Below are 24,832 nucleotides of genomic sequence, written 5' to 3' on the forward strand. Positions count from 1 at the left end.
TCCAAATATCAACTCAATGGCTTTCATTTAAGCAGCAACTGTAGTCAAATTATATCTATGCTAAGTAAATAATGAATTCATTACCCTTGGAGAGCTTACATTCTAAAAACTAACACAGTGATACTGCACTAAAAGCAGTAGGGGTTTTTGGTTTGGGTGTTTACATTTTAATTTATTTTAAAACCTGAAGGAAAATATATAAATAATTATATATGGATTGGAGGTTATTTAATTGAATCTTAGATTTTTATAAGTCCACAAGCAAGTAAATACTAGTAAAAGCATCATATAATTGAATGACAAGTAACAAGAGCAATTCAAGACAAGCAGAAACTACCTTCCCCAAAAAAGTCTACACAAGAAAAATGAAGCCACTGGAAAGCCAGTATCCTCTCACAAGTGAAATGAAGGAAGTAAATCAGAAGAATATGAAGCCAATAAATAAAATAAATAAGCCAATTAAATGGAATGCACATTTATGCTGAAAGCAGAAAAACTTGATTTGGGGAGGTTTGGGCACTTGATGAAGACAGCAACTATGCAAGCTAAGGCTTCAGACACAAGTTAGGTTATCCTGTTTACTTAAAGATAAATCTTAAGAAGCCATATACCTCAAACCTATTTGTTTTAGGCAATAAAACTGAGACACTGTCAGAAATGAGGTGCTTGAACAAATTGAAAAATTAAGGAGCAATAAGAACGAACGAAATAGAGTTCACCTAAGGATGCTGAAGCAACTTAAGCATGAACTGTCTGAGCTGATAACAAAAATAGATACTCTTTTACTAGCATTAGTTACTCACCAGCTAATTGAAGGGTAGCAAATATGCCTTTTCTTAAAACAGTTCACAGAAATCATGATAGCTGCTTTAGTGCTCTGCCTGGCAAATCTATAGCGTGTCAAGCAGAAGCTGTCATTTCTAATCAGTAGGTGATACTGTACCCTGGGAATACTGAGGTGACATTCTCCCTTCTGCAGATCAGGCACCTCATCAATGTCAATCCCAGAACCATCCTTATACCACTTGAAAACAGTCTCCTTCTTTGTGTTCGCAACCTGTACAACAGAAAAGGCACATTTTGCTTTGTCAGGTGGCCATGTCCTGAAGAAAGGTATCGCACTGTACATAGTCACACAGGTACTTTCAACATAAGAAGCCAATTTTTTTATAACACATGTCAAACAAAGCTAAGTAAAAAACCAATTTCAATCAAGCCCTACTAAGCATATCTTAGTCCTACGGTATTTATTTGCAGCACAGAACTGATCAGAAGTATACAGCGTACAGCTTCAGAGCCCTGTCAAATCCTTAAAGGCAATCCTGTCAATCTCTTCCCTTAAAGGGTTTTGCACCCACACTGTGTGGTTGCAGTTTGTCTAGAGATATCTGTTAGAAGTATCTTTGAAATTAGAGCTGCTGAACTCTCCTTTATCTTTTTGTGTTTGCCATGTGTCTCTAGAGAGGTGTAACACAGAACTTAGGCTCTATCTTAGAGAGTCTTCAGCCAATTTGCAGATTTATCCCAGCTACCTAAGCAATTTCTTTCAGGGCTAAACTGCAGAGAGCAACTGAAATTACTATTCTGAAAGCATTTGAGACTTCAAAATTGCAAGCTGCACCAGAAATCCTTTTTTTCTACTACATTGTGTCCTATGGGAAGTACAAAGACTTGAGGAATCCTACAAATTGCAGTCTTTCCCAACACAAAGGGGCTTAACAATGCAGTGCAAAAGCAGAGAAGTTGCTTGGAAGCCAGAATTTTGCTGTAGTAGCAGCAGCTCATCTAAGCAATGCATAAATAGACTGTAGCTATACCTCAAGTACTGCTATAATTTTGAAATATAAATTGTGTATTGGTGATGCTTAAAATATCACTGGATAAATGACCTCAAACTGTGAATTCAAAGAAGCTAAAAGCCCAGCTCTTTTTAGAAACCCTGGCAATATATTTTATTTTTCTCCATATCAGAAACACTATGGTTTATTTGACATCACTATCCCCAACCCCTTTTAAAAATCACAAAAATGCAATGGTATTTCTGTGCATAGCCTGAATTCCCAGTCAGGTGGCTTTGGTAAGACAGAGCTGGCAGGACATTTCTCAATCCCCAGGCAGTTGCTTTAAAAAGCCTCCTTAAAAAAGAACTGAACAAATGGATAGAGGGCAGCCCAGAAGTTAATACAGATCTGCAATAGTTTTCAAGTGGCTTGCTTGGAGGAAAAAACATGCACCAATTTCTAACCCTTTCACATTAGAGAAGTCATTCCATAGATGAACAGCTCTATGAAAGCTCTCTATAAAGGTGACTAGACAAATAGGAGAGCCTCCTATACTGATTCCTGGACATCTCTTTAAAACCTGCTCAAATTAGTCACATATATTGTTGCTTAATAACCAGTGTGGTTGCTATGGATCTCTGACAAAGTATTTGAGATCACAGCCTGGCCCAAAGCAATGCCTTGCTTGAGAAAAGTGAGCAGCATTTGACATTTACCAGTAACTACAAAGTGGCTGTTCCTGTAGTCATATGACATGAGTGGCAATTTTATTCGAACAAAGCCTGAAGGAACAAGCCTTTAATGCTTTTCAACAATTTTTCATCAAAGACTGTTAGCACTCAATCTGACAATAAATAGACTGAGTTTCAGACACATGTAATTTGCAGTGCCGAAATTATTTCATGTTGACATTTACTATGAAAAGTTACCTTTTTTGCTGCTTAGCCACACACCAAAAATCTTGCTTTTAACAGACACAATACAAATAAGGGTCAAAGTTATGCAAGAGCAGGTAGCTTCTGAACACTCTGAAATTTAGAAGTACTTGAAAAATGATAGTAGATGCTGGCATATGAAGAAAAATAAATACACAATAAAAAGCAAACACCATCAAATTATCATTCAGATGGACAAACGTCCCACTGGCAGGCAGGGGCTACAATACCAAGAACAAGGTCATCAATCCCAGCTACTTCAGAATTAAATACTAAGTCAATCAAAAGTCCATCAGGTCCAATCACATAGAAAATAAGTGGTATGTGAGGTAACATGTATTACTTTTGATATACTCTTTTGTAACACAATCCATATTTGTTCATTATTACTCTTATGGATCTGGATCATACAGTCAGTCCTCTGTCAGTCCTCTGTCCTACACAAGCGTCCAGTTGGCCTGGTTTCCTAACACCCCTATTTCATGCCACGGCCTTTGAGAAAGTCATGGCAAAAAGCCCTCTCTTACAGGTACTTCCTCCACATCATCCCAGGCTCTTTCAAGAGGTCAGAACACCCATGACAATTATTTTTGCACAGGAGCACTAAATAGAGCCTAGAAGAGACCTAGGCCAAGTGCTACGATATGGCCTGGGGAGGCAGAGGTTGTTCCTTAGATGTTTTTATCACCACACAAACAGCCCAGGGCAGCCACACAACTTGAATGTCATGTATCTGAAGTTTGTAGGACAAATCCAGGCTTTATTGTTCAAACTCTTCCTATGTACAAATACCAGTTAGACAGGCATAAAAAAGAGTACTATGTGAACCTAATGGCCAGTCACATACTAACAGTAACAAACATTATAAGCTCAATGGCATAGTTAAAATGATGAGTGTGCAAACAGCCCACATCCTGGATTTCATTTACATAAAATGTTCTGACCTTATGAACAAAAAGTACACTGGTGAAAAGCATATAATCAGACGCTCAGCCTTTCACAGTTTCAGTGGTATAAACAGGCTTGACAGTCAATGAAAAGAAGGATAATTTCAGATTAATTTGTAGACAATTAACACTAGTATAACTGGTTCAGCAACATTTAATTCCCCATCTGAACGAACGGATAAGCAGGGTTCATGCCTGAGGCAAATGCACGTCTAGATTATAAAGTACTCCAGCTATGCAGTTCAGTACCAGCAAAGGTACCATGTTAGCTAATGAATGTTGAGCCCTAAAATGGGGGCACACAGAATGGCAGCTTCACCACCCAGGTCAGTTCTGCTGGGAATAAGTTGAGGTTAAAGGTCTCCTAATTAGTGAGCAGAAAAAAAGAAGGAAAAAAATCCCACAAATGTGCATGTAAATTGCTCGTAATGAATGATTCAAGTTAGTCTAATTAAAAGCCAAAAATTTATTCAAAAGAAGTGGAGAAAATTAATGCAAAAGAGTCCATATTACAGGAAAAGGCAATGAAGAAGAGTTTGATGCCTGTTGAATTTAATTAACTTAGTTATTCAGACCTCTAATTAGTCACTCTAGAAAAGCAACAAAAAGGAAAATATATCAGTTTAGAATGGCATATAAAGATGTTAATAGCAGAAAGCACTCTGAATTCTATGCACATTAGCATTAGTTAAGATTGAAAAAGTCATTAGCCAAATATAATAAAAATCATGTTTTATAACTTTAAATCTAGAAGCCTTTGTTGCATATTTGGTTACAGTTGATTAAATAATAGATGCTTTAGTAGAGGAACCTCCAAATCAGAAAACGGTGAGGAAAGAGTTTGAACGCTGGCTTTTTGTGGCTATTTCTTGAGGAAGGAAGAAGGACCGTTAAGGGATGAATATTTTGTTTAAATTATTTTTATGGCTCACAATTATTATAAAGAATTAGATCACCTAACACATTTAGAAATGTCCTGTAATTTTTTTGTTTTAATGAAGACTACTGCTGAAGAGTAGTAGTGAGAAATTTTGATTTTAAATATTTCTAAATAAAAAAAAAGTTTTCATATGAAACTTTTAATTTTAAAAAATCAAAATCTTTCCTCACATTTTCCTACCTCAATTTTTAATCAACACATTCTAACAAATTATTTCAAGCATATTTCCTCACCTTACAAGCAAGTAAAACTTCACATTCCTCTGTAACTTCCCAATACAAAAACTCTGAGAAGTGAGGACCTAAGAAACAAAATTGTCTTAAAGCATATGTTGTAGAATGAAGAGTATCAGAGAGATCCAGTGAAAGAAAGAAAAAGGATGACGATTGTATTATAACATCCTTACACCAGAATGATGAGAGGGAACTCCTGAACTACCCATACACTAGAACGAAAATCCTGCAGTCAGAACATGAAACATTCCTATTTTAAAAAGCCCAAACCCACAAACAAGTGCGAGTGAGCAAGCGGCTATGTGGTACTCAGTTGCTGACTGAGGTTAAACCACGACAATCATATTGACCCAGGTGTCTACAGTACAGCTTAGAATCCTGAGGCTCATCTCTGTTTGTATGATAAGTCATGTAGTATTCCAAAATGTAAAACGGTGAGGGAGACAAATTAGTTTACGAAATATGTTTATGCCTAATTACCAACTAAGCATAGGAAAGAAACAGAGTAGCTACAAACAAGTGTACAAACAATGTATTTAATGCAAAGCCAACTGGAAAATAAACAAATGTATCCAAACACCTAATTAAATGTTCAAAGCAAAAATCCCATGCCAGACATTATTTGTCCAAATTATATAAAGTTAAAAAATGTATTAAACACTACAAGCAGAACAGGAAATATTCCTTTTTCTCACTGAGGTTCCAATCCTGAAAAAATGTATATCCTTAAGTAAATTTACTGACATGCATAGCCTTTTTAAAGTTATTGTGGTTACTCATGTCAGTAAATTTATATGTTTTAGTGTCTGCAGGATCAGGGCCCATAATTGCAATATCCAGGCCTGGGAGGTAGCAAACTCCCAGACTTTCACTTAAATCATTGAGAACTGAGAGATCTTGTGACTTTATGCTGTAAGTGGTATAATTTCTTTCCTAAACCTATTTAAAAAAAAAAAATCTCACCCTCAAAAAATAGAAAATAATAGAATTACATTGCTTATGTAGAGAATCTTGCCTAAGCTATTTAGAATAAATGCTTTTAATTATTGTTGTTACTTTCATTATAAAAGCCATGTGCTTGCCAAGTGAAAATTACAAACTAGAGCTGAAACTCAGTTTTTTAAAGATTTCACAGTGATAGAATTCTGAATTAGGTATCCAGTAGTAATTCCTACTTTCAGCTGCAAGCAATATCGATAACACGTACATAACAAACTCTGTAACTGTACAACAGATATACATTTGGTTCCTGGAATTTTGCCTGGACAGAAACCACAGGATCAGGTTTTTAATCTTCCTTGTCTGACACTATGCTGTCTACTCTTCTGTCAATTATATTGAAGGTACAATTTGTATGCTTAAAATTAAATGTGCTGAAATGTTTTGTTGGATCAGAGCCTACAGTAGGCACACTTATCATGAATATTGAGCAAAGATAACCTCTTGTAAGGACTCCCACTTTATTTCTCTACTTACTGAAAGTTCTGTCACAACTTGCATGTATCATATGACAATGCTGGAAAATAAGATCCACCAAGGGTTCAGTGTCTCCTCAAACTGGGCAATATACTCACCTTCTAAAGAAATCAATGGAAGTTGGAAGCGCTTAGTATTCACCAGGGATGCATCATTAGCTGCAAACTGGGCCTAAAATCACCAGTCTACTCTGTCTTACCTTGCTTTCTGAGAAATTCCTTTCGCTGGAGCTCAGACTCAGCCAATACTGCCTTGAATGCTAGATTTTAGAAGAGGTGAATGAAAAATGAGTTAGTTACAAAATTACTCAAAGAATAATTGAAGTTCATTTCTTCATCAGAGTCAAAGTTTCAATGTTTCAGTGAACATACCATCTCCGATGAGAACTAATGAAGACTGGTTCTTGGCCTTTCCATCTTGAATCTGTACTGTGTAGGTACCTTCATTGTCAATTGTAAATCGGTCCATCACCATTTCTATAATGCCATTTGAACGGTCACAATTTATTTTATGCCTCTGAAATAAACAAATAATAACTTTACTCTAGTATAGTGTAAATTACTTATGATTCCCTATCGAATTAATCATGTTTTATATTCCTGCCTCCACACAATCTTTTTCATGTCCTTTTAATTGTAAACTATGGAAACAGGCCTGTGCTTTTATTTACTGTTGTACAACAAGATCCCAGTGGTGACAGAAACCTCTGTGTGCAGCTGCATTTGGAATCCTTGAGTCATCATAATACAGGTGGTTTGGATTTAAAATAATAGTTTATGGCACTATGCATGTTTGAAGAAGAGCCTACACAGCCATCCTTTAGCTGCATTACAGCTTCCAGTTCAACAAGGGGTTTTGCTAGGTTGAAGCACTATTCCTAGCAGAGTCCAGAAACAGCTGGAGGTATTATGTTTGTAGACACAAATGTGGATCTCCAAATAAATCCACCGCAACAAATCCAAAAAGTCATCACTACTAAATATCTTTGAGACATATGTGGCAGCTCAATACTGGATCTTATTTTCTCACTAAAAAAGTTTATTTAGGAAGGGTATAATGATTTGCTCATCTAATGCTAGGTATTTTTTTCAAAGAACTTTAAAGTGCAAGACCATGAGAACAGTAACTTGTGCAAAACCAACAAAGCTTCTGGGAATTAAGAAGATCAACCAAGTCCAGCAAAAGAGAATTAGAATTCTGTCAAAACATCTAGTTACCTACTAAAGTGCTTCCAGAATACCCAAAACACCAAATATTGACTTGAATTCAAAGTTAAATATGCTTTTTAGTGTTTGTGTCCTTTTTGTATTTGCTTTCTATTAAATATTCCAGAAAGATAAGTTATTGGCAAGCATCGTCAAGGAAACAGAAAATTGCAAGCAAATATTGGACAATACTTGCAAAATATGTTTTGAATTTGCAGGTACTATTTTAGATACAACCATCTTTTACTAAGCAATATCATCTTCCATTCAGTGAGTAACAACCATGAGGACTGTGTGTCCCACTAACAGTGATGTTGTTTGAATCTTAACTAACAAATTCCTAAAGCAAAGCAAAAATAATCCACAGAAGTTATTTGGTGAATACTTTTAGGTAACCAATGCAGTGATGGATATTACACACTAACTGTTCCGTTCATGATGGGACAGAAAAGTAAATGTCACCATCTAGAAGGAGTTCTATGCAGTAAATTATTATAGACCTGGTTACTGTTAAAAGGAGACATGATGCCTTATAAACAGCATGTTTTGATTAACCTTTTTATTGGACTCCAAAACTAGAAAAAGGTACCTAAAGCCACAGGTAGATGAAGTTTAGGAAAGGGGAAGAAAGAAGGAAGGAAAAAAAAGCTAGTAAAAATACCACTTATTAAACTCTCTAGGACCACTTCCTTAAGTGGAAGAACCTTTAAGTACTGATCCAAAATTAGTAGGGATGACCCCACAGATATATCTGCTTCAGCTTTGAGGGACACCTCCTGGCCAGCCTCAAGAACAGATTCACTGTTGTATAGACAACAAGCCTGGAAGAATAGTGTAGACATAGTCAAGATGTTTAGCATTCATTACTGGTACTTTCAAATGTACAAATAGTACCAGTTTGAATCTTAATGGGGTAACTAAGAATGAAGAAAGAGAAAAGATAATGGAATTAACAAAGCAGTAGCCAACAGATGGATTAGGATAACAATTTATTAAATAAATGACTTGGAAGAGACTGAGGTATAACTTTTATATAAAATAATGAGGGAAAATGCTCATATAATTTGGATATACACTTCCCCATATATAGTTCAAAGAAAGATATAATGTCAAAGAATAAGACAAGATTTAATTAATCAGTAAATTAAGTAGAAAAAATACTTATGCAAGAGGTCATCTGTAAGAGTTGAGGAGATAGGTCAGGTAGGTTAAAAACAGAAGTTATAAACTTCACCAAACTATCAAAAAGTACAAATTCAAATTCTTGCTTACAGTCTCTTGCCCACGGAGGTCAAGGACATCACTTGCATTTGTTTCATGAGTTCTCAGGGAGAATGTTAATTAGAGATTTGCCAGAAACAGAAAAAGAAGAGCAATGTTTATGTTTTAATCTGATCCTATATCACACTTCTAGATTTTTTTTTACTTCTTGCTTTTGGGTAAAGGAAAAAAAATATTAAAAGATTAAAATGACAGCTGATTAAATGGGGCCCAGTTCATTCCATTCTCAGATTATTTTGAAATCTTACTGAAACCGTTCCCTGTTAGGACCTAGAAGGAAAAATTTATCACTTCAGCCAATGTCAAGAATCAGACTACAATTCACCAACATAACGGTCTATTGAACATGTTCAGTGACTGTAGCCCAGTCTCCAGGCAGGTTTTAGAGTGTAATTAGGCTTCTAACTATTGCCATTATGCAGCAAGATGAAGTTCAATGATTTTATGGGCACCATAAATACTAGGCTTTTATGTGACTTTCCACAAAAATATCATCAGTCTCCAAACATAAATGTCACCTGTGGGTTACTAATTAAAGAGGTGAAATAATGCAGCTCCACTTCAAGACTCTCTCTGATGTCAACGCTTCCAAAACATATGCAAACTAAAAATAGCTCATTCTGTTCCACTAACATTGCCAAGACAGAATATTGTCATTTCAATACATCCTAGTCACTAATATTCAGGTTTTCAGTGCTATAGTTTATTACTTCTTAAAGTAAGAAAAACAGAGAAGTATTTTACTCAGAAACACTTCTTCCACTTGTCAATATGTAATTAAAGTAAATGCTCTTTGCTTTTCTATGGTATAAAAATGCTGATAAGCTTCTCTGGCCAAAACCAGGCTTTGCATTCTCAGGAATAAACTGAACCTTTCAAACAGCTGCACTGGAGGTGGATTCCTCACAGGAAAAGATATTTCCAGTGCTGTACTTTATGCCCAGTAGACGAACCATACTCCAGCCCTGCAAAGGCATGACCTTGCTTTCTTCTCAGCCCAATCTGACCACTTTTTTGTGTCCCTTTCTCTGAAAGGTCTTCCCAGAGCTATAAAAATGCAGGAAGCTGGTGGCCTGCCCTTTCATCTCCATGTAGCCATTCAATGCCCATTTAGTGTCTAGGCCAAAATTAAAAAAAAAAAAAATAGAAAGTGACACCATCTAAAAGTTTTATATCTATGACCATTGTTGCATTGCCAAGTGCCTCCCACATTATATGTAAATCTAGTAGCAGTAGCCTCAGAGGGTCTCTGGGAACAGCATGTCTTGCTGGTTTGGAGTCCAAAACTGTACTTGAAGCAGCTTTTATGTCTTGAGCTATTTTCCTAAAATATTTGTGCACTACTTTTAATCAGATGTGCTTAATACTGGTCTGTGTCTAATTTCTCCTTCTCTTTGGCTGTTGGTCATCTAGCTACCCAAAATGAATACAGACTTCTGAGGGTTAAATTTTGCTCTCTTTTTTTGGTATGAATAGGCTCGCTCTGCAACAGGAATTCTATACTGGAAAAAAGATTCAAGTTAAAGATTGTCATTCCTTTCAGGTATTATCAGACCTTAATAACATGGTTTTAAGCAACTATAAAAATAGAATACCTATTAATGCATAAAGGTTTATTAAACAAAATCACATATATATAGTACTCAATATGTACTTACATCACTGTTTTCAACTTCTTTATCATTAATAACGAATCTGAAGGTAGAATCTGGTGATAAGCTTTCAGCCTGAATCCAGAAACGAACTTCTCCTTTCTCAAGAAGCTCATAAGCTAATTCTGATTTCAGAGGTATTGCTGCAGAAAGAAAAGCAACCAAAAGTCAATAATGCATGAATCCTTATGAAAAAAAGGACTATTGTAGTAAAGTATTAGTATCTCCCTATTATTTACGGAATGCTACATAGAATAAATTTTATGCAGGGAAAAGACATCTAATGCAGTCTTTGGCTGAATTTTAAATTAATTTCTCAAAGGGAGAAAATAATTTACAGCTTATAGTTTGCACATCGTTAAGGAATTGGCTAGTAGCAACCTATAGTCTATTGTCAAAGTTAAACTTCAAAAGACTTTTAGGCAATGATTTTATTCAATGCAAACTAATATTCTTCTAAATGAATGGAAAGATAAGGAAGCAAGTTGTTCCATGAAAAATGAAGCTGCCATTGTCTCAGGAAGAACCTTTTTGGAACTCCAGTCATTAGTATGTAATTATATTTCTTCTAGAAGTATCAAATAGATTCAGATCTTCAACTTACTTGGATTCTTTATTTCGTTGCTTAATGTCATCAAACGTTCAAACTCTAAAATTAAGAAAAATATTCATGTTTTAATTTATTCTGAAAAATGCAGTCAGAAAACAAGTGTCAAAGAAGGTACATATCAGCATCAGCAGATAATCTCCTTAAGTCTTATATGTGAAATACCCGACTCTCTTCAGAAAATGATGACTAAAAAACGAGATTTAAGAAACTTAAAATTCTGATACATGGGTTTAGCAAGTGTTCCTATTTCACGCATTTTCATGCACACTTTCTTATGCAAAAGAATCTAAACAAGGGACGAAACCTATTTTAAACTCTCTATGGGATTTAAATGAAAGATGGGAGACAATAGCTTCTAAGCATTGTATGAGGTTCCTTTATCTGCTGACTTCCTTTCTGACACTGTACCTGAAAAGTTTGTTTTACTGTGGCAGGAAACAAGATTGAGTGCAGGTTAGTCTGAAAAAGATACAGTAAATTCTATTTAATGCACTAAATCCTCATGAATGCTGTGTGAGAGTCTAGAAATCACTTTGTTAGATTTTCATACTAACCCTCTTTATCATATTCATTACTAATAAGGACTTGGAAGATGAACATTACTGCCAATTCCAAATTTACAGATAGTGTAAAGACCAGAGGAAATTAGCAAGGATTTATGACATGGTCAAGGATTTAGCAAAATTACAGGAGAATTTATAGCATTTGAGGAAAAAAGTGGGCAGTGAAATAATGGTTTTCAGTGTTAAGATACAAAATCTGACACTTGTGCAGGGATCCAGTACAAATAAAAGTGTAATTTTGAGTGACAGATATGACCAGGAAAGACATGGGCTAAGTATGGGATGGGAAACACCTTCAGTGCTCTTCTACAAAAAAACCTTTGAAGGTGGGACTGATGGTAACAAGACCTATAGACAGATTTCAGTGATGCTTCAAAACTAAGCCAAAGGGAAGTTCCCATGATCAAATGCATATCTGTCTTTTCCTACAGTATTCATTGGAAAATTAAAAATATTACAAGTTTAGCTTCCCTAGAAGAAGCAGATATTGGTAATGACTGAGTCCACATAAATGGTCCATGTCCTGGAGAACCATATTTTTTGTGGCTGCACACAGGTTTCTTCTCAACACCTACTTTGAATGGGAGGTTTGACGTGGTTCGCACTGTGATAAAAGACCTGCCTACTATCAGACTCACACTCGGTCTCATCTCCTCTCCTTAAATGACTTAGAAAGAAGGTGAGTAGAGGGATTTTCATGCTTAAGGAACTGGGAATAGCAAATACAGCCTGTGGACTGGGAAAGCACCAAAGTAATTTTTGTGCTATTTAAAAATAGCAAAGTCCCCCCCTTTGCCTTTCATCTCAGCACCTCTCAATGGCAAACCAAAGTCAGACTGAAGCAAATTCATTGCAACTCCAATGAAACAAAATAGCTACAATAAAATAAAGCAAAACTAATCTAAATTTAAGCCAAAGGATAATTTAACCCAATGTATTCAGATCTTGTTAAAGCAACATCCCTTTTCTCACATTCTTCTCACTAATTCTCTGCATCTCAGTTATATGAAATTTTATCTAGACCTTCAAGGTCTGTCTCTATATTAGGCTCCTTGGTAAGCAGAGATCTGATGGTAGCTTTACAGCTAACAGAGAACCAGTTATTATAAGATGTGAAAGGCTATAAAGTCAAAGCACAGCAAAAGTGACGTACTAGAGAGAGAGATTCAAAAAACAGTGAGAAAAAGCAACATTTTCAGACATTTAACTGAAAGTGTAACAGATATTTGCAAACAGCATTATAGTCCCAACATAAAGAAAACAATTCTAATTGGGCATATTCTTTATCTTTTTTTAAATAAAATATTGCCTTAAGTTATCCCAACTTTCATTATTGTGATACTCTGAAAAATAAGTAATCACACAAAGCCTATTGTGTGGTCTTTTTTGTTTTTCCTTAATGCATAGGAAAGAATGTGAGAGTTGTGGGGTTCTTTTTTTTTCTTGGAAAATTTTTAGTGCAGTTGTGATAAAATGAAGAAAGACTTGAGATGGTAAGGACCTTACCTTCATCATCCATAACGAAGCTGGATGAAACCCCATCTGTGTCACTAACTGAGATAGAATAAGTTCCCAAGTCTGATTTATCAGGATTTTTGAAGTACAGCTTAGAACTAAAATTATCAATAAAGAAGGATATAATTAGAAGGGTTTCTCATGTTACTGAGGTTTTTAACAGGACAAACTTCTAATAATTTGATCGACAGGCATGACTTACTGATTTCCTTCTGTTTCAATCTTAAACTTATCAGAATCATCAATCTCCTCATACGATTTACCCCATGCAAAATGAGATGCATCTGTAGCTTCTTTGCACTCAAAAGCCAGGAAAATATTACCCTCATCATCCACACCTGAAAAGATTTCTTTTGTTCCTGCAAAATAAGAATCAACTCAAATGTCAAGGCTGCATTTTTCTTTCAAGCTGCAATTCAGAAATTACTAAAGCCCATGCAAACTTTATCCATCTTCGCTAACAGATACTGATCTTCCTTGCAGATCTTGAAGCATGTTTATGTCATATGCTGACTCAGCGTCACATACTAGCAAGATTCTTACTCTATACAAAAAAAAGAATACTAAAAATAAATGCTTATTGAGAAACAAGTCTATAAAATGAAACTGAATATGAGAAGATATGAACAGTTTAAGTAAATTAATTTTATTATCACTCTTGAAGCTTTAATAAATGTGTTGTCATAGTTCTTTTCACTCACAGCAAGTAGCACCTTTGTTTATGAGAATGAAAACCTAAAATAACTGATTATCAAATATTTCCTGCATTAAGTAAAGCAAAAAGTCTTGACAGTACCTCTGTATCCACATGATTTTTTCTTTAAGTTTTAAGGCTAAGAGAAATACTTATCTGTGCTACAATACCAAAACAGATGATTGATTAAATTCACTTCTAAGTATTTCAGTATTTTAGAAGCGGAGGAGATAAAACAGTTCATTACCTGGCCGTGCCTTGACAAGCACTGGTTCAGATATCTCAGATGACTTGCCTACCCCAGCATCATTCACTGCACGAACTTTGAAAACATAGGTATGACCCTCATGTAAATCAGTGACCTTGAACAAGATAAAGAGCAAAGCCAATTTAAAAAACAATCTAAACTCTTTTATTTACTTATATGAAGATGTTAGGAGAAGCCCAAGTTCAAATACACTTCTTTGTTGTACTCAGTCAGATGTTTTCAGAACTCAGTTTTGAATTAACACTAACTAATGAAAATGTTACCTTAAAATAGCGCTTTGAAGTAGGTTTTTCATTAGCAGTGATCCAGTCTTCTGTATCGACTTCCTTATAGTCCACTAAATACCCAGTAATAGGGCTTTTGCCTTCATACACAGGAGCTTTCCACAGAAGAACCAGTGATGTATTTCTAACTTCACAAACCGTGAGATCATAGGCAGGACCTAAAATATTTCAAATTTGGAGGTTCACTTCAATATAATAAAGTTTTGCAAACTGGCCCTGTAGAGGCCAAAATGCACCACTTCAATTTTTTTTTTACTGTGTTTGCTTTCAAAAATCTCATCCTTTACAATAAACCTGGTATATGTGGTATTTAGGTCATTTTCCCCTCATGGCTGTATACAGCAATACCTGCTTCATGCAGTGAGTGACAGTAGTATTCTGAAGCATACATTCTTAGCTAGATCTCAGTAACTCCATTTTAAGGAAACATTATTCATGTGGAAAATCCATGCAGTTTAAAATTTTCCAACAAGTAACAGAGGTTTCTTGTCTATTATTTAATTCACCAGCCCCACATCAAAGTTGTTTCACTGAGCCTGACTCTGGTTCATAATTCAGCATCAGGATTTTCATTTTTTGTTGGTATACATGAACCATGATCCTTCAGACTAATCCAAAACCCACTGGCACCAGTGGACTTTGGATCAGGTTTCTTATTCCCTAACAGAAGAATTTTTCATTGTGAGGTGGGTAATGGTAGCCGAGAAAAACTTCTCAAGAGGATGTCTGTTAGGGGAACTATTTACACCAAAAACATCCTGATGCTCTATGAATAAGTAAGAGTTCATACCTTTGCAGCTATCAGGTTATGTTCTCCCTACTATACTTTCCTTCTCCTTCACTTTACTGTTCTAGTGCCATTCAGTTTAACTTGTAGCATTTATTTTTTACTATACTCTTGATATTTATTTATACCAGTAGACTGTAAAGGCATAGTCATATCAGTTTCCTAGCATGGTGAAAACACCCATGACAGAATATTGATATTCAGCCAAATAATGTAGCTGGAAGCTTGCTTCATGTGCTTTAAATTTAGAGTAAGGAAACCTGAAAGTACCTGAGACTTTGGGATTTTCTCAGTGTTGTCAGTTTGGCTTAATTCAAGATAGTACTTTTCCCTACAACAAGTCTCATCATTTAAAATGAAGAAGAGTAGAAAAACCTTACAAATAAACCTGATTGTCATTCCAGCTTACATGATGTTAACCAGTGGTGAATGAACATGAAATTTGTAAAGGATGATATTCAGCAAATATACAGCAAAAACAGCAGAAAAGTGTTTCTCCATAGTGGATAAGCACATTTCAGAAAAGAAACATATGAGTACCTGTTGCAGACCTTATGAGGGTAAATACTATTTTTCTCATTGAAAGACTGCAATTTTCAAGGAGCCTAAAGCCTTCTCTCAGGGGTCGTTAAAAATCCCAACCTAAATGTCTATATATACACTGATAATTAAAATTCCACTGGCAGATGCACCTGCTAGAAATCTAGACAGTAGAAGAAAATGTGTAATAAAGTATGTTCTATTCTGAGGATTCTGAGATCACAGACATTTCATTTTTTTTTAAAGTCATGTAAAATAATTCATTAGCTATCATTGCTAACTCAGAGAGGCTCACAGAGATACCTAAGACTAGAGTTCTGTAGAAGGATGAAATAATTATGGGCTCTGGGCAAGGAATCCATCACTCACACTGGAAATCCTGCAAGGAGTTTTGGCCTTTCTAAGGAAACCTCTCTTCCATATCAAAAGGTGGAAGAATATTTTGTTGACACTAGGAGTATATTGCAGTCACGTTACATTAGTCTTCAGTATCTTTAGTAAGTCAGGGAAGAGGGTCAGCCTCTTTCTCCCAGTCTTAAATCTCAATTATTTCATTTCATTATTGCTAAGCCATTGTTTAAAAACTTATTCTAAAAAAGGTTTGTGACATATTTTAACAGGTTTGGCGATTTGGGGGGGGATGAGGGTGTTGTTTGTTTGTGGTGTTTTTTTAAGCAGGAAGAATGCAATACGCTCTGTTCAACTAGTTTCATAATGAGAACAATGCAATCGGCCAAGGAGTAGAAAGGTCAGATTGTTCATTATGAAAATGGAAATTTCACTCTCTTCATTTCCTGAAAGTGCCTTTTATTTTATTTCTTTATGTATCATTTAAAATGAAGGATAATCTTCACTTGTTTACACACTAGGCAATTTCACTGACGTTTTGAAAACACTGTAGAGAGTATAGATCACATCCTTTCTTTAAGGAAAATAATTGTTCCACTGATGATGCATTTATACTAAATATTACAAAATGATAAGAAAATGTAATTAACACAAAGGGAGTTAAGGTCAGGAGATTAAACATTTTGTTATTGACAGCTTTGCCATGTTATTAACTCCAGAAGGTAAGATTTATGAAGTCAGAAGAATTGAAAGCATGGAGAGAAACTCTGACAAGCAGTTTTGCAGAAAAGAATCTGGGCGTTAAAAAGAAGTAAACTTGGAACTTAGCATAACAGTGTAATGTTTTTCTAAAAAGACAACTAGAAGGGAATTTGTAAGCAGGCAAATAATTGTAGGGGGTGTGGAGTTACCATTTCTCTGCTCAGCATTGAAAAAACTTTATTTGAAATAATGGCTCCAGTTAACTCTGACAAGCAGTTTTGCAGAAAAGAATCTGGGCGTTAAAAAGAAGTAAACTTGGAACTTAGCATAACAGTGTAATGTTTTTCTAAAAAGACAACTAGAAGGGAATTTGTAAGCAGGCAAATAATTGTAGGGGGTGTGGAGTTACCATTTCTCTGCTCAGCATTGAAAAAACTTTATTTGAAATAATGGCTCCAGTTTGTGCACTGCCATTCAAGAAATACAAGAACCAACTAGAAAAAGTTCAAAGAATAGCAAAAAAAATGTTTATTTAGAGATAGGAAATACATGATCTATGGGGAAAGGTTGTGTGAACCGGATTTTGTCAACTTAAGGGGAAAGCTAGGGGTCTGATAAAGTCTTTAAACACATAGAAAAGCTGTTGCCAAGAGGAAAAGAATAATCTCTTCTTCATGTCCTTGGTGGACAGGACAAGAAGCAAACAGGCTTAAATTGCAGGAAGAAAGATTAAGGAATATTAGAAAAACTTCTAAACTGTAAGATTAGGAATAGATCCTGTCCAAAGAACCTGGACTTTTTCATGGGTAGAAGTCTTTAAGGATGGATTAGACAAGCTTCTCTCAGTGAGACAGGTATAGCTGAACCTGTGTGTGGGCAAGCAGTTGAATTAGATGACATTTGAGAGTCTTTCCTAGTAAGTGATTCCATGATCTTACTGAACTTTTTCTTGTTGCAGGCAAAAATCACTTTTAATATATAACATAGACAAGAAAACTGAAAATTTCCTGCCTTCTTATGCTAATTGTGCCTTTTTGAAATCACTAAAAATTCCAGTAGTTTTACAAAACCAGATTTAGGGGTTGGATTTTTTTTTCCTTACTGAGAAAATAACTGCATGAACATTTAGGCATGAAACAGATGTGTGTAGGTGTCGGACAGCTTCTGATGACATAAACAAGTATTAGAATGGATCCTTAATTGCGTACCAAAGCTCAATGTCATAAATAGAATTCGATTTAACAACACAGCAGTATTTTACAGCATTTTGGGGAAAGGAAGGTAGAAATATATTAAAGTGGAAGGTGCCTGTGTTTTCATTATGGGCTATACTGTGACACCTTTTGTTTAGGCAAATCAGTACCAGCCATCAGAAATAGCTTCAGCAAAAGTGTTGCTCGCTATGAGTGAGGGTGTCATAAAATAAGCAGATGGGCCTTCAAAAACCCTTTCCTAGATTATTTACAGAACTTGAGCATTACTGAGAGGAACCAATTCCCTAGAAGTCTAACATTTAGGCACAAATTTATATGCTCACATGAGGTAGACTAAAGTTTCACTTTCTTTCGCTGGGGGTCCTGAATTCACAATACTTCTTATTTAACATATTTTACAGAGTTAGCATGGCAATTAACAATCTTCAGCTACATCTACACTGCTAAACTACAGACAACCTAAACACAGGTTTGAGTACTAGCACTAGTACTAGTCTTTCCTACTGTGTGTTAGCACATTTGTTCTAACACCTGACTAATAATAATCTCTCAGGTAACACCTGGGTACAATCTGGGGAAAACACATAAATAAGAGCACACTAGCTGAGACTGGGAGACTTTAGCTGTAAAGTGTGAGCTATGCTGTGCTACTTGCCTCTATGTCAAGAAACAGGCCCCTGTTGTGTCTTAAGAGTCTTTCCTACTGTGTGTTAGCACATTTGTTCTAACACCTGACTAATAATAATCTCTCAGGTAACACCTGGGTACAATCTGGGGAAAACACATAAATAAGAGCACACTAGCTGAGACTGGGAGACTTTAGCTGTAAAGTGTGAGCTATGCTGTGCTACTTGCCTCTATGTCAAGAAACAGGCCCCTGTTGTGTCTTATTTATGAACAAAACCTATAGTTTTGGAGTCTGAAACTCCAGGAATAGTCTTAATGGGCTGCAATTATGGTGGAGGGATGCCTATGTATGGTATAGATGGTGCGTGTGAGGTGGAGCTTGAAGGGCTGGGGATGAAGAGCTGATTGGTAGAGATAAAAACAGACTAAAGGCTGAAGACTTTCTGCTCTGAGCTGATCTGGACAGTGAAAGGAGGAGACACTCAGCAGGCTAAGTAAAGGTCACTCACTTCACAGGACATTCAATGTCATCAGTGGGGATGTGGAGGTAGCTTTTAACAGGAGATCTCAGAAGCAATGGCAATCTCAACAGGTAATACGACAGAAATGAACCAAAAGACATCCAGCAGAGTTTGGCTGGAACATTACACTGACTGTGTTTTAAGGAGTTTATATTGAACTGAAATTCATGAGGAACTAATAGACTTACCAGGTTCTGGCATAGTCCAGGCTTTACACTTAAAATGCTCACTGGGATCTGAAGGTTGACCTATTCCAACCAGATTTGCAGCAGCAACTTTGAATTCATAGAAGGCATCTTCTGTCAAATCCTCTACCTTTTTTGAGAAAACAGTTCAATATCTCAAAAGCCACAATTTATATTCTTTTAATAAATTACATACTTAAAAATAAGCATTCTGACATTCGTTAATTAATTATCAGGCCTTACTGCTGTGCTGGAGTACTGGAAGGATCTAATTTGAAGATTTTACTCTTAAACCAAACACACTGTAGAGATCTACAATGTACTTCCATGTTTCAGTCACATCATCCTAAGAATAACAGCACTCAATATATTGGCATGAGAGGCTGTAAAAGGTTAGAGCAAAGGTCCAGGGAGCCCACTCAATGAATGACCACTAGCAGATACTTATGGGTTAGTGTTCTAACATGAAATACCTTCTTGCATTGCTTATGAATGGCTATTCATAAGCCATTCACTTAAGCAAGAGTTCAAATGGTGTTTTGGTCTAAAGAGGTCATAGTGGACTGACCAGGGAAGAAGGGAAAACAACAGGGAACTAAAGGAAAAGCCAATCCCATTAGTTCAGCGGTGTGCTGATATAACTCTGGGAAAGATTCTCTCAGTAATTTTTTTCTGGCTTGTATGCATCTTTCTCTTAATATTACCTACCATTACAAAGTGAGGAAGTAAGCACTGGAAATGGGATGACCAGAATCCGTGCTATACCTCTACAAATGTCCCTGGTAAATGAACCCTGACTTATCTAATGAGTCCATCACCACATCACCATCTCAGATTTTGAGATGAAGGTAGACAAGCTATAAGACATGAGCTTCTTGACACCCTGAGCACCTCATGGTAGCAGCCGTCTTCCATCCTTCCTCTTCCAGACCACTTAAATACAATAATCAAGTCTTCTACACCTCAGTCCTCTGCATAATTTTCCCAAAATTGTATTTAATCATATGTCTCAAGAGAAAGAGGTAGCTGAGGATAGTACTTCTAGTGGAGATACTGAACAGTTTTAGATTTTCATGAATAAATAAACTATAACTATATTCTCTGAAAATGTGAGATAAAAAAGGATTTTGGTGTGATTTTTTTAATGGTAACAAACATATGATGGGATGATAACAAACATATGATGGGGTAGCATCAAATACAAGACCAAAGCAAACAATGTAAGCTAGGAAAAGTCAGGCACTAACACAATTTAGATAGAATTTCCTGAAGGTAGAGAGCTATATAGTGATTCACAAGACAGAATAACAGCTCAGCCTGTAAAAATGGTTTTGAAATCCCAGGTTATTAAGGGAAAGAATATTTGTGGGGTTCCCATAGAATTATTTAATCAGAGAGGGTTAAACCTTTAGTGATTTCCCAGTGCTGTACTGTATATCTCAGGGCCTTCTCTGCTTGCAGTTTGTCATAAAATATTCTCTGCTACTAAAAGCTGTCTTATTTTTATTTCCCATCAGTATTTCAGATTCCAGTCATTCAAACTAATGTATGAAGATGCACCTTCAGGCACAAATACAGTTACTGGCAGGACTGAGACTTAAATATCCAATTAATTAAACTCCAAATGGTTTCCCTTAATTTACATTACTCACTTGTTTACAAATGCATTAAAAAATGAAAATACCTGGAAAGCATTGCTTAGTATTGCCTTTTCATGCCTATCCTACCCACCCTTTTTTATTTCTCAACATCCATGCTCCATCTGCTATGTCAGAGGTGCCAGTTATAAACTCAATCACAGGCATACATACTCCTGAGTATTGCTGGCTGCCTTCTGTGCATGAAACATTCTTCCTGAGCTCATCTGCAGCATTATTTTCTACTTCAGTGTCAAATATCTGCTGAGGACTTACTTCTGCCCTGAGGTTTATAGGAAAGTTGCTGACTTGCAGAAATAATTTTAAGAAGTATTTGAGAATAAAATCTGATTGTTTAACTTAATTTAACAAGCATTAGATTGATTAATTACTTGCTACATCCTATCTTCCTAACCTTTCTTCATGGAAGTTCACATCAAAATTTTCCTCTCTTAAGAAACATTGAATACATTGTAAGTGCAACCAGAAGTAATTTATTTCAAAACTAAAATCATTGCTCTGGTACTCTGGAAAGGAGGCAATGAGGCATAATGCTAGGTTTATTAATACACTTCCCTTTCCAGCTGAAGGCAGATTTTGAGAGTAAGAACAGGGACAGTTACCTTTGTTCTCAGCCCATCTCCATTTCATTTACAAGTCTCCAGTTCTACAGACAGCACGGTCATCTGTCCTGCTAAATGCTTCCATCCTTTCTCTGCGTGTTATTACAGTGGTGATACATATACTGCTCCTTAATGAATATAGTTTATGAAGCATTTTATAGCTCGTCTTGTTCTTTGTGAAAAATGTGCTTCACAACTTTTTCCTCAAAAGTTTCCTCATCTGAGTGGCCTTATTGGTCTTGGAATTTCATAATAGGGGATGGCACTGATTGTCTACCCCAGTTTTTAGGCTTGTTGCATTCCAAAATACACAATGGAAGGGGCTGTTTTTGTTGTAGTAAGTATTTAAAGAACTTCTCTGCAAGAAAGTAGAACTCTGACAAAAGCAAAGAAATAGTACAAATCAACTCCAGAAAGATAATGATTAAAAAGTACCAACCGTATAAATCGTCCGGGTAATAAGGGAAGAATTGACTTCATGCCAGTTTTGATGGTTAGCTTCCCGTTTATCCATATAATAACCAAGGATTGGTGAACCTCCGCTGTACTTTGGTGCTTTCCAGCCAAGGGTCATTGAATGACCATCACAGTTCAGAAGCGTGATACCATGAGGATATGATGGACAAGCTATAAGGAAGTAAGCATCCTGAGAGTTAGAACAGAGTCTAAAACACTGCAGTGTAGCTGTTGTTCAGCATTTTTTGTATTGCTTTTGTTTTCTGCAGTGTACTGCTATCAGTTGCATATCAGTAACAAAGTAGTTGTAAAGCTGCTGATCAACATTAATTTTATCTCCAAACATAAACGTGGAAGCTTTTGAAACATCTGCCTAATGTGCTGCCTTCTCAGGAGATAGCAAGAAGGAATAGGTGATCTTTGGTGTGGAAATGGTAATGCCAGCAAAAGTGTCTCCAGACCAAACATTATGCTAGAAGATTGAAATGGATCAGAAGAGCTTTTCCTGCTAAGAACCAAATAAGCTGCTGGAATAGAGTAAGAATCACCCAATAAGAAAAAAAAAAAAAAGGCTATGAACATAAATGAAATGAAGTCATATGACTGTCTGATCTACGGCCTTCCCCTCCTATCCCCATATTATATGCCTACTTCAGACTGACAGTGCTTTCTGGCCTATAAGGAATAGAAAATATTTAGACTTTCACTAGCTTAACCTATGTTGAGGCAGAAAAGACATTTCCTTCATGAGTTTACCTTCATGAGTTTGCTTCCATCTGTAGCAGAAGCAGAAATGTCACCCAGGCATCTTCCTAGAGATTAAGAAAACTGTTTTCCTGAGCTTTTTACACCCCTACTACTAGCAAACACCCTTTCTAGCAAGCGCTGTTCTGTATTTGCCATCCGTGCATGAAAGTTTGCCCAAAGATACCCCTTTCTTGACCCTGTTGTGCTGCAGTCAGTACAGGCTAAGCTCCTGCCCCTAAACTCATCTGATATTTTCAGTTGAATTACCAGTATAACTTGAGAGAATGTGACTTACCTCATTCAGAAGAGAATATGTTAGCAGAGGCCCTTAATACAGTCTTGTAGCTGTACTAGTGATCAGCATGAAAACAGAGAGTAATCAGCAGAACTGGCCTTTTGTTCTTTTTTTCAAATGTGGTGTTATACTCAGAGGCCATAAAACATGGCCTTTGCAATTATTACCTCTTCTTGGTAAATAAGAATGACCGTAGCAAACTCCTATAATTGCCCTTAAAATACTGCAGAAAGATTCTGTCCATGCTAATGTAAGTCACCTATAAATAGCCCTGCTAAATTCCTGTTAAGGCTACTGAAATGGATAAAAGCCATCCACATCCCATAAGTGTGTGTAAGATCCATGTGCTCTGTGTTTGGTGACATACCCCATGCAACTCTCATTTTCAAAACACACAGTGACAAAATAAAAGGTGCAAGTGCATTTACAACATAGGGGTGATAGATGTGAAAGTGTTTGTGCACCACCTACCCATATGAGACACACTTTGTCCTAAAAAAATCAAATAGAGTAAGTTTGTCAGTAACATCTCATCCAAATTTATCTTCTAATAGGCATTTCAATTATAAATCTTTTAGAGGATTATTTCTGACAAGTATGCCTGTTTGTCTTCTTCTCCAAGAGGTGGAGGCCATTCAGGTGGGGGAAAGGTGTTCTATTTTAAATTTTTCAGTATGAAACTGAAACTGTGCAGAAATTAAAATTGGACCATAGTAGCCCAGATCTGTGTACTTTTTGTACACTCAGCATGTGTCATTCCTACTGAAGGTTGCACAATGGATTGTTCTTACACTGAAATTTTGCTTGCAGGGTACCAGTGGAGGTAGATTGTGCTCCAGCCTGGAGTAGCCAAAAGGAATTTTCTGTTTAGTCCAGCCACACAGCAATGAAGTTTCCTGAAACTCTTCTAAACTGAGCAGATTCTGCACTAAACTGATTTGCACCACTCTAAATCACCCAGAAGCTACTTGTCAAACTTAATCAAGATTTAGAGCTTCTTTGTTACAACTGAGGAACAGAAGGCAGCCTGGCTGTTACAGTGAATCTGACCCAATATTTCTATCAGATATTATGAATAACCCTTTTTTTTTTAACAATGTCTTTTCTCTGTAGAACAGCCACATGCCAGAACATAAACTTCACTAAGAGGATGTGTTCAATAGCTGCAAAATGTACCGTTACAGCAAATGAGACCAAAGGAGTTGATTGCTGAAAAGATGTAACTCATTCAAGAAACAAGAAGCTGAGTTGCACAGAATCATACTTACTAAGGGCTGCCTGTACTGTTATAGCCTCCGACTCCTGTGAGTTTTCACTGAATCCTACAGCATTCACAGCTTTCACACGGAAGACATACTGCTCTCCAGTTTCCAAACCATGAACCACAAACCTGGGTTAAATAAAACATATCATGTATTAGTATATATTATACAAGAACCATTCTGTGCTGTAACGTGAAATCTTGGCAACAATAAGAAAGCACAACTTCATGAATGCTTCACAAAGGAAAATATTTCCAAGCAGTAAAACCGTAATACAATGATGTGATGTTGTACAATATAATTGGGTGGGACACTGGAACAAAAGTCACAGTACTCATTAAATTGCTAGTGCTGATCTACCAGATAGAGTCAGATAAACTATAATATTGTGGTTTAACCTCAGTCGGCAACTGAGCACCACCCAGCCGCTCGCTCACTCCCCCCCACCCCAGTGGGATGGGGGAGAGAATTGGAAGAGTAAAAGTGAGAAAAACTTGTGGGTTG

The 24,832-nt window shown here is 36.3% G+C and overlaps 1 protein-coding gene across 3 annotated transcripts in view; it reads right to left on the reverse strand.

Moving 5' to 3' along the window:
• The window catches only part of MYOM2 (myomesin 2), a 97,644-nt gene that overhangs the window by 13,276 nt on the left and 59,536 nt on the right, over positions 1-24,832 (reverse strand). For all 3 annotated transcript variants that reach the window (XM_009288927.2, XM_019474548.1, XM_009288926.1), the window contains exons 17-29: positions 24,335-24,456; positions 22,008-22,195; positions 19,312-19,438; positions 14,364-14,542; positions 14,080-14,194; positions 13,341-13,497; positions 13,130-13,236; positions 11,055-11,099; positions 10,457-10,593; positions 6,684-6,828; positions 6,512-6,571; positions 4,837-4,904; positions 944-1,057 (exon numbers count right to left, since the gene is read on the reverse strand). In XM_009288927.2, coding sequence (XP_009287202.1) covers positions 944-1,057; positions 4,837-4,904; positions 6,512-6,571; positions 6,684-6,828; positions 10,457-10,593; positions 11,055-11,099; positions 13,130-13,236; positions 13,341-13,497; positions 14,080-14,194; positions 14,364-14,542; positions 19,312-19,438; positions 22,008-22,195; positions 24,335-24,456 — 1,564 coding nt within the window. The remainder of the gene's footprint in view (positions 1-943; positions 1,058-4,836; positions 4,905-6,511; positions 6,572-6,683; positions 6,829-10,456; positions 10,594-11,054; positions 11,100-13,129; positions 13,237-13,340; positions 13,498-14,079; positions 14,195-14,363; positions 14,543-19,311; positions 19,439-22,007; positions 22,196-24,334; positions 24,457-24,832) is intronic.

Source organism: Aptenodytes forsteri, unplaced genomic scaffold, assembly GCF_000699145.1.
Source record: "Aptenodytes forsteri isolate BGI_AS27 unplaced genomic scaffold, ASM69914v1 Scaffold121, whole genome shotgun sequence".
NCBI classification, from domain to species: domain Eukaryota; kingdom Metazoa; phylum Chordata; class Aves; order Sphenisciformes; family Spheniscidae; genus Aptenodytes; species Aptenodytes forsteri.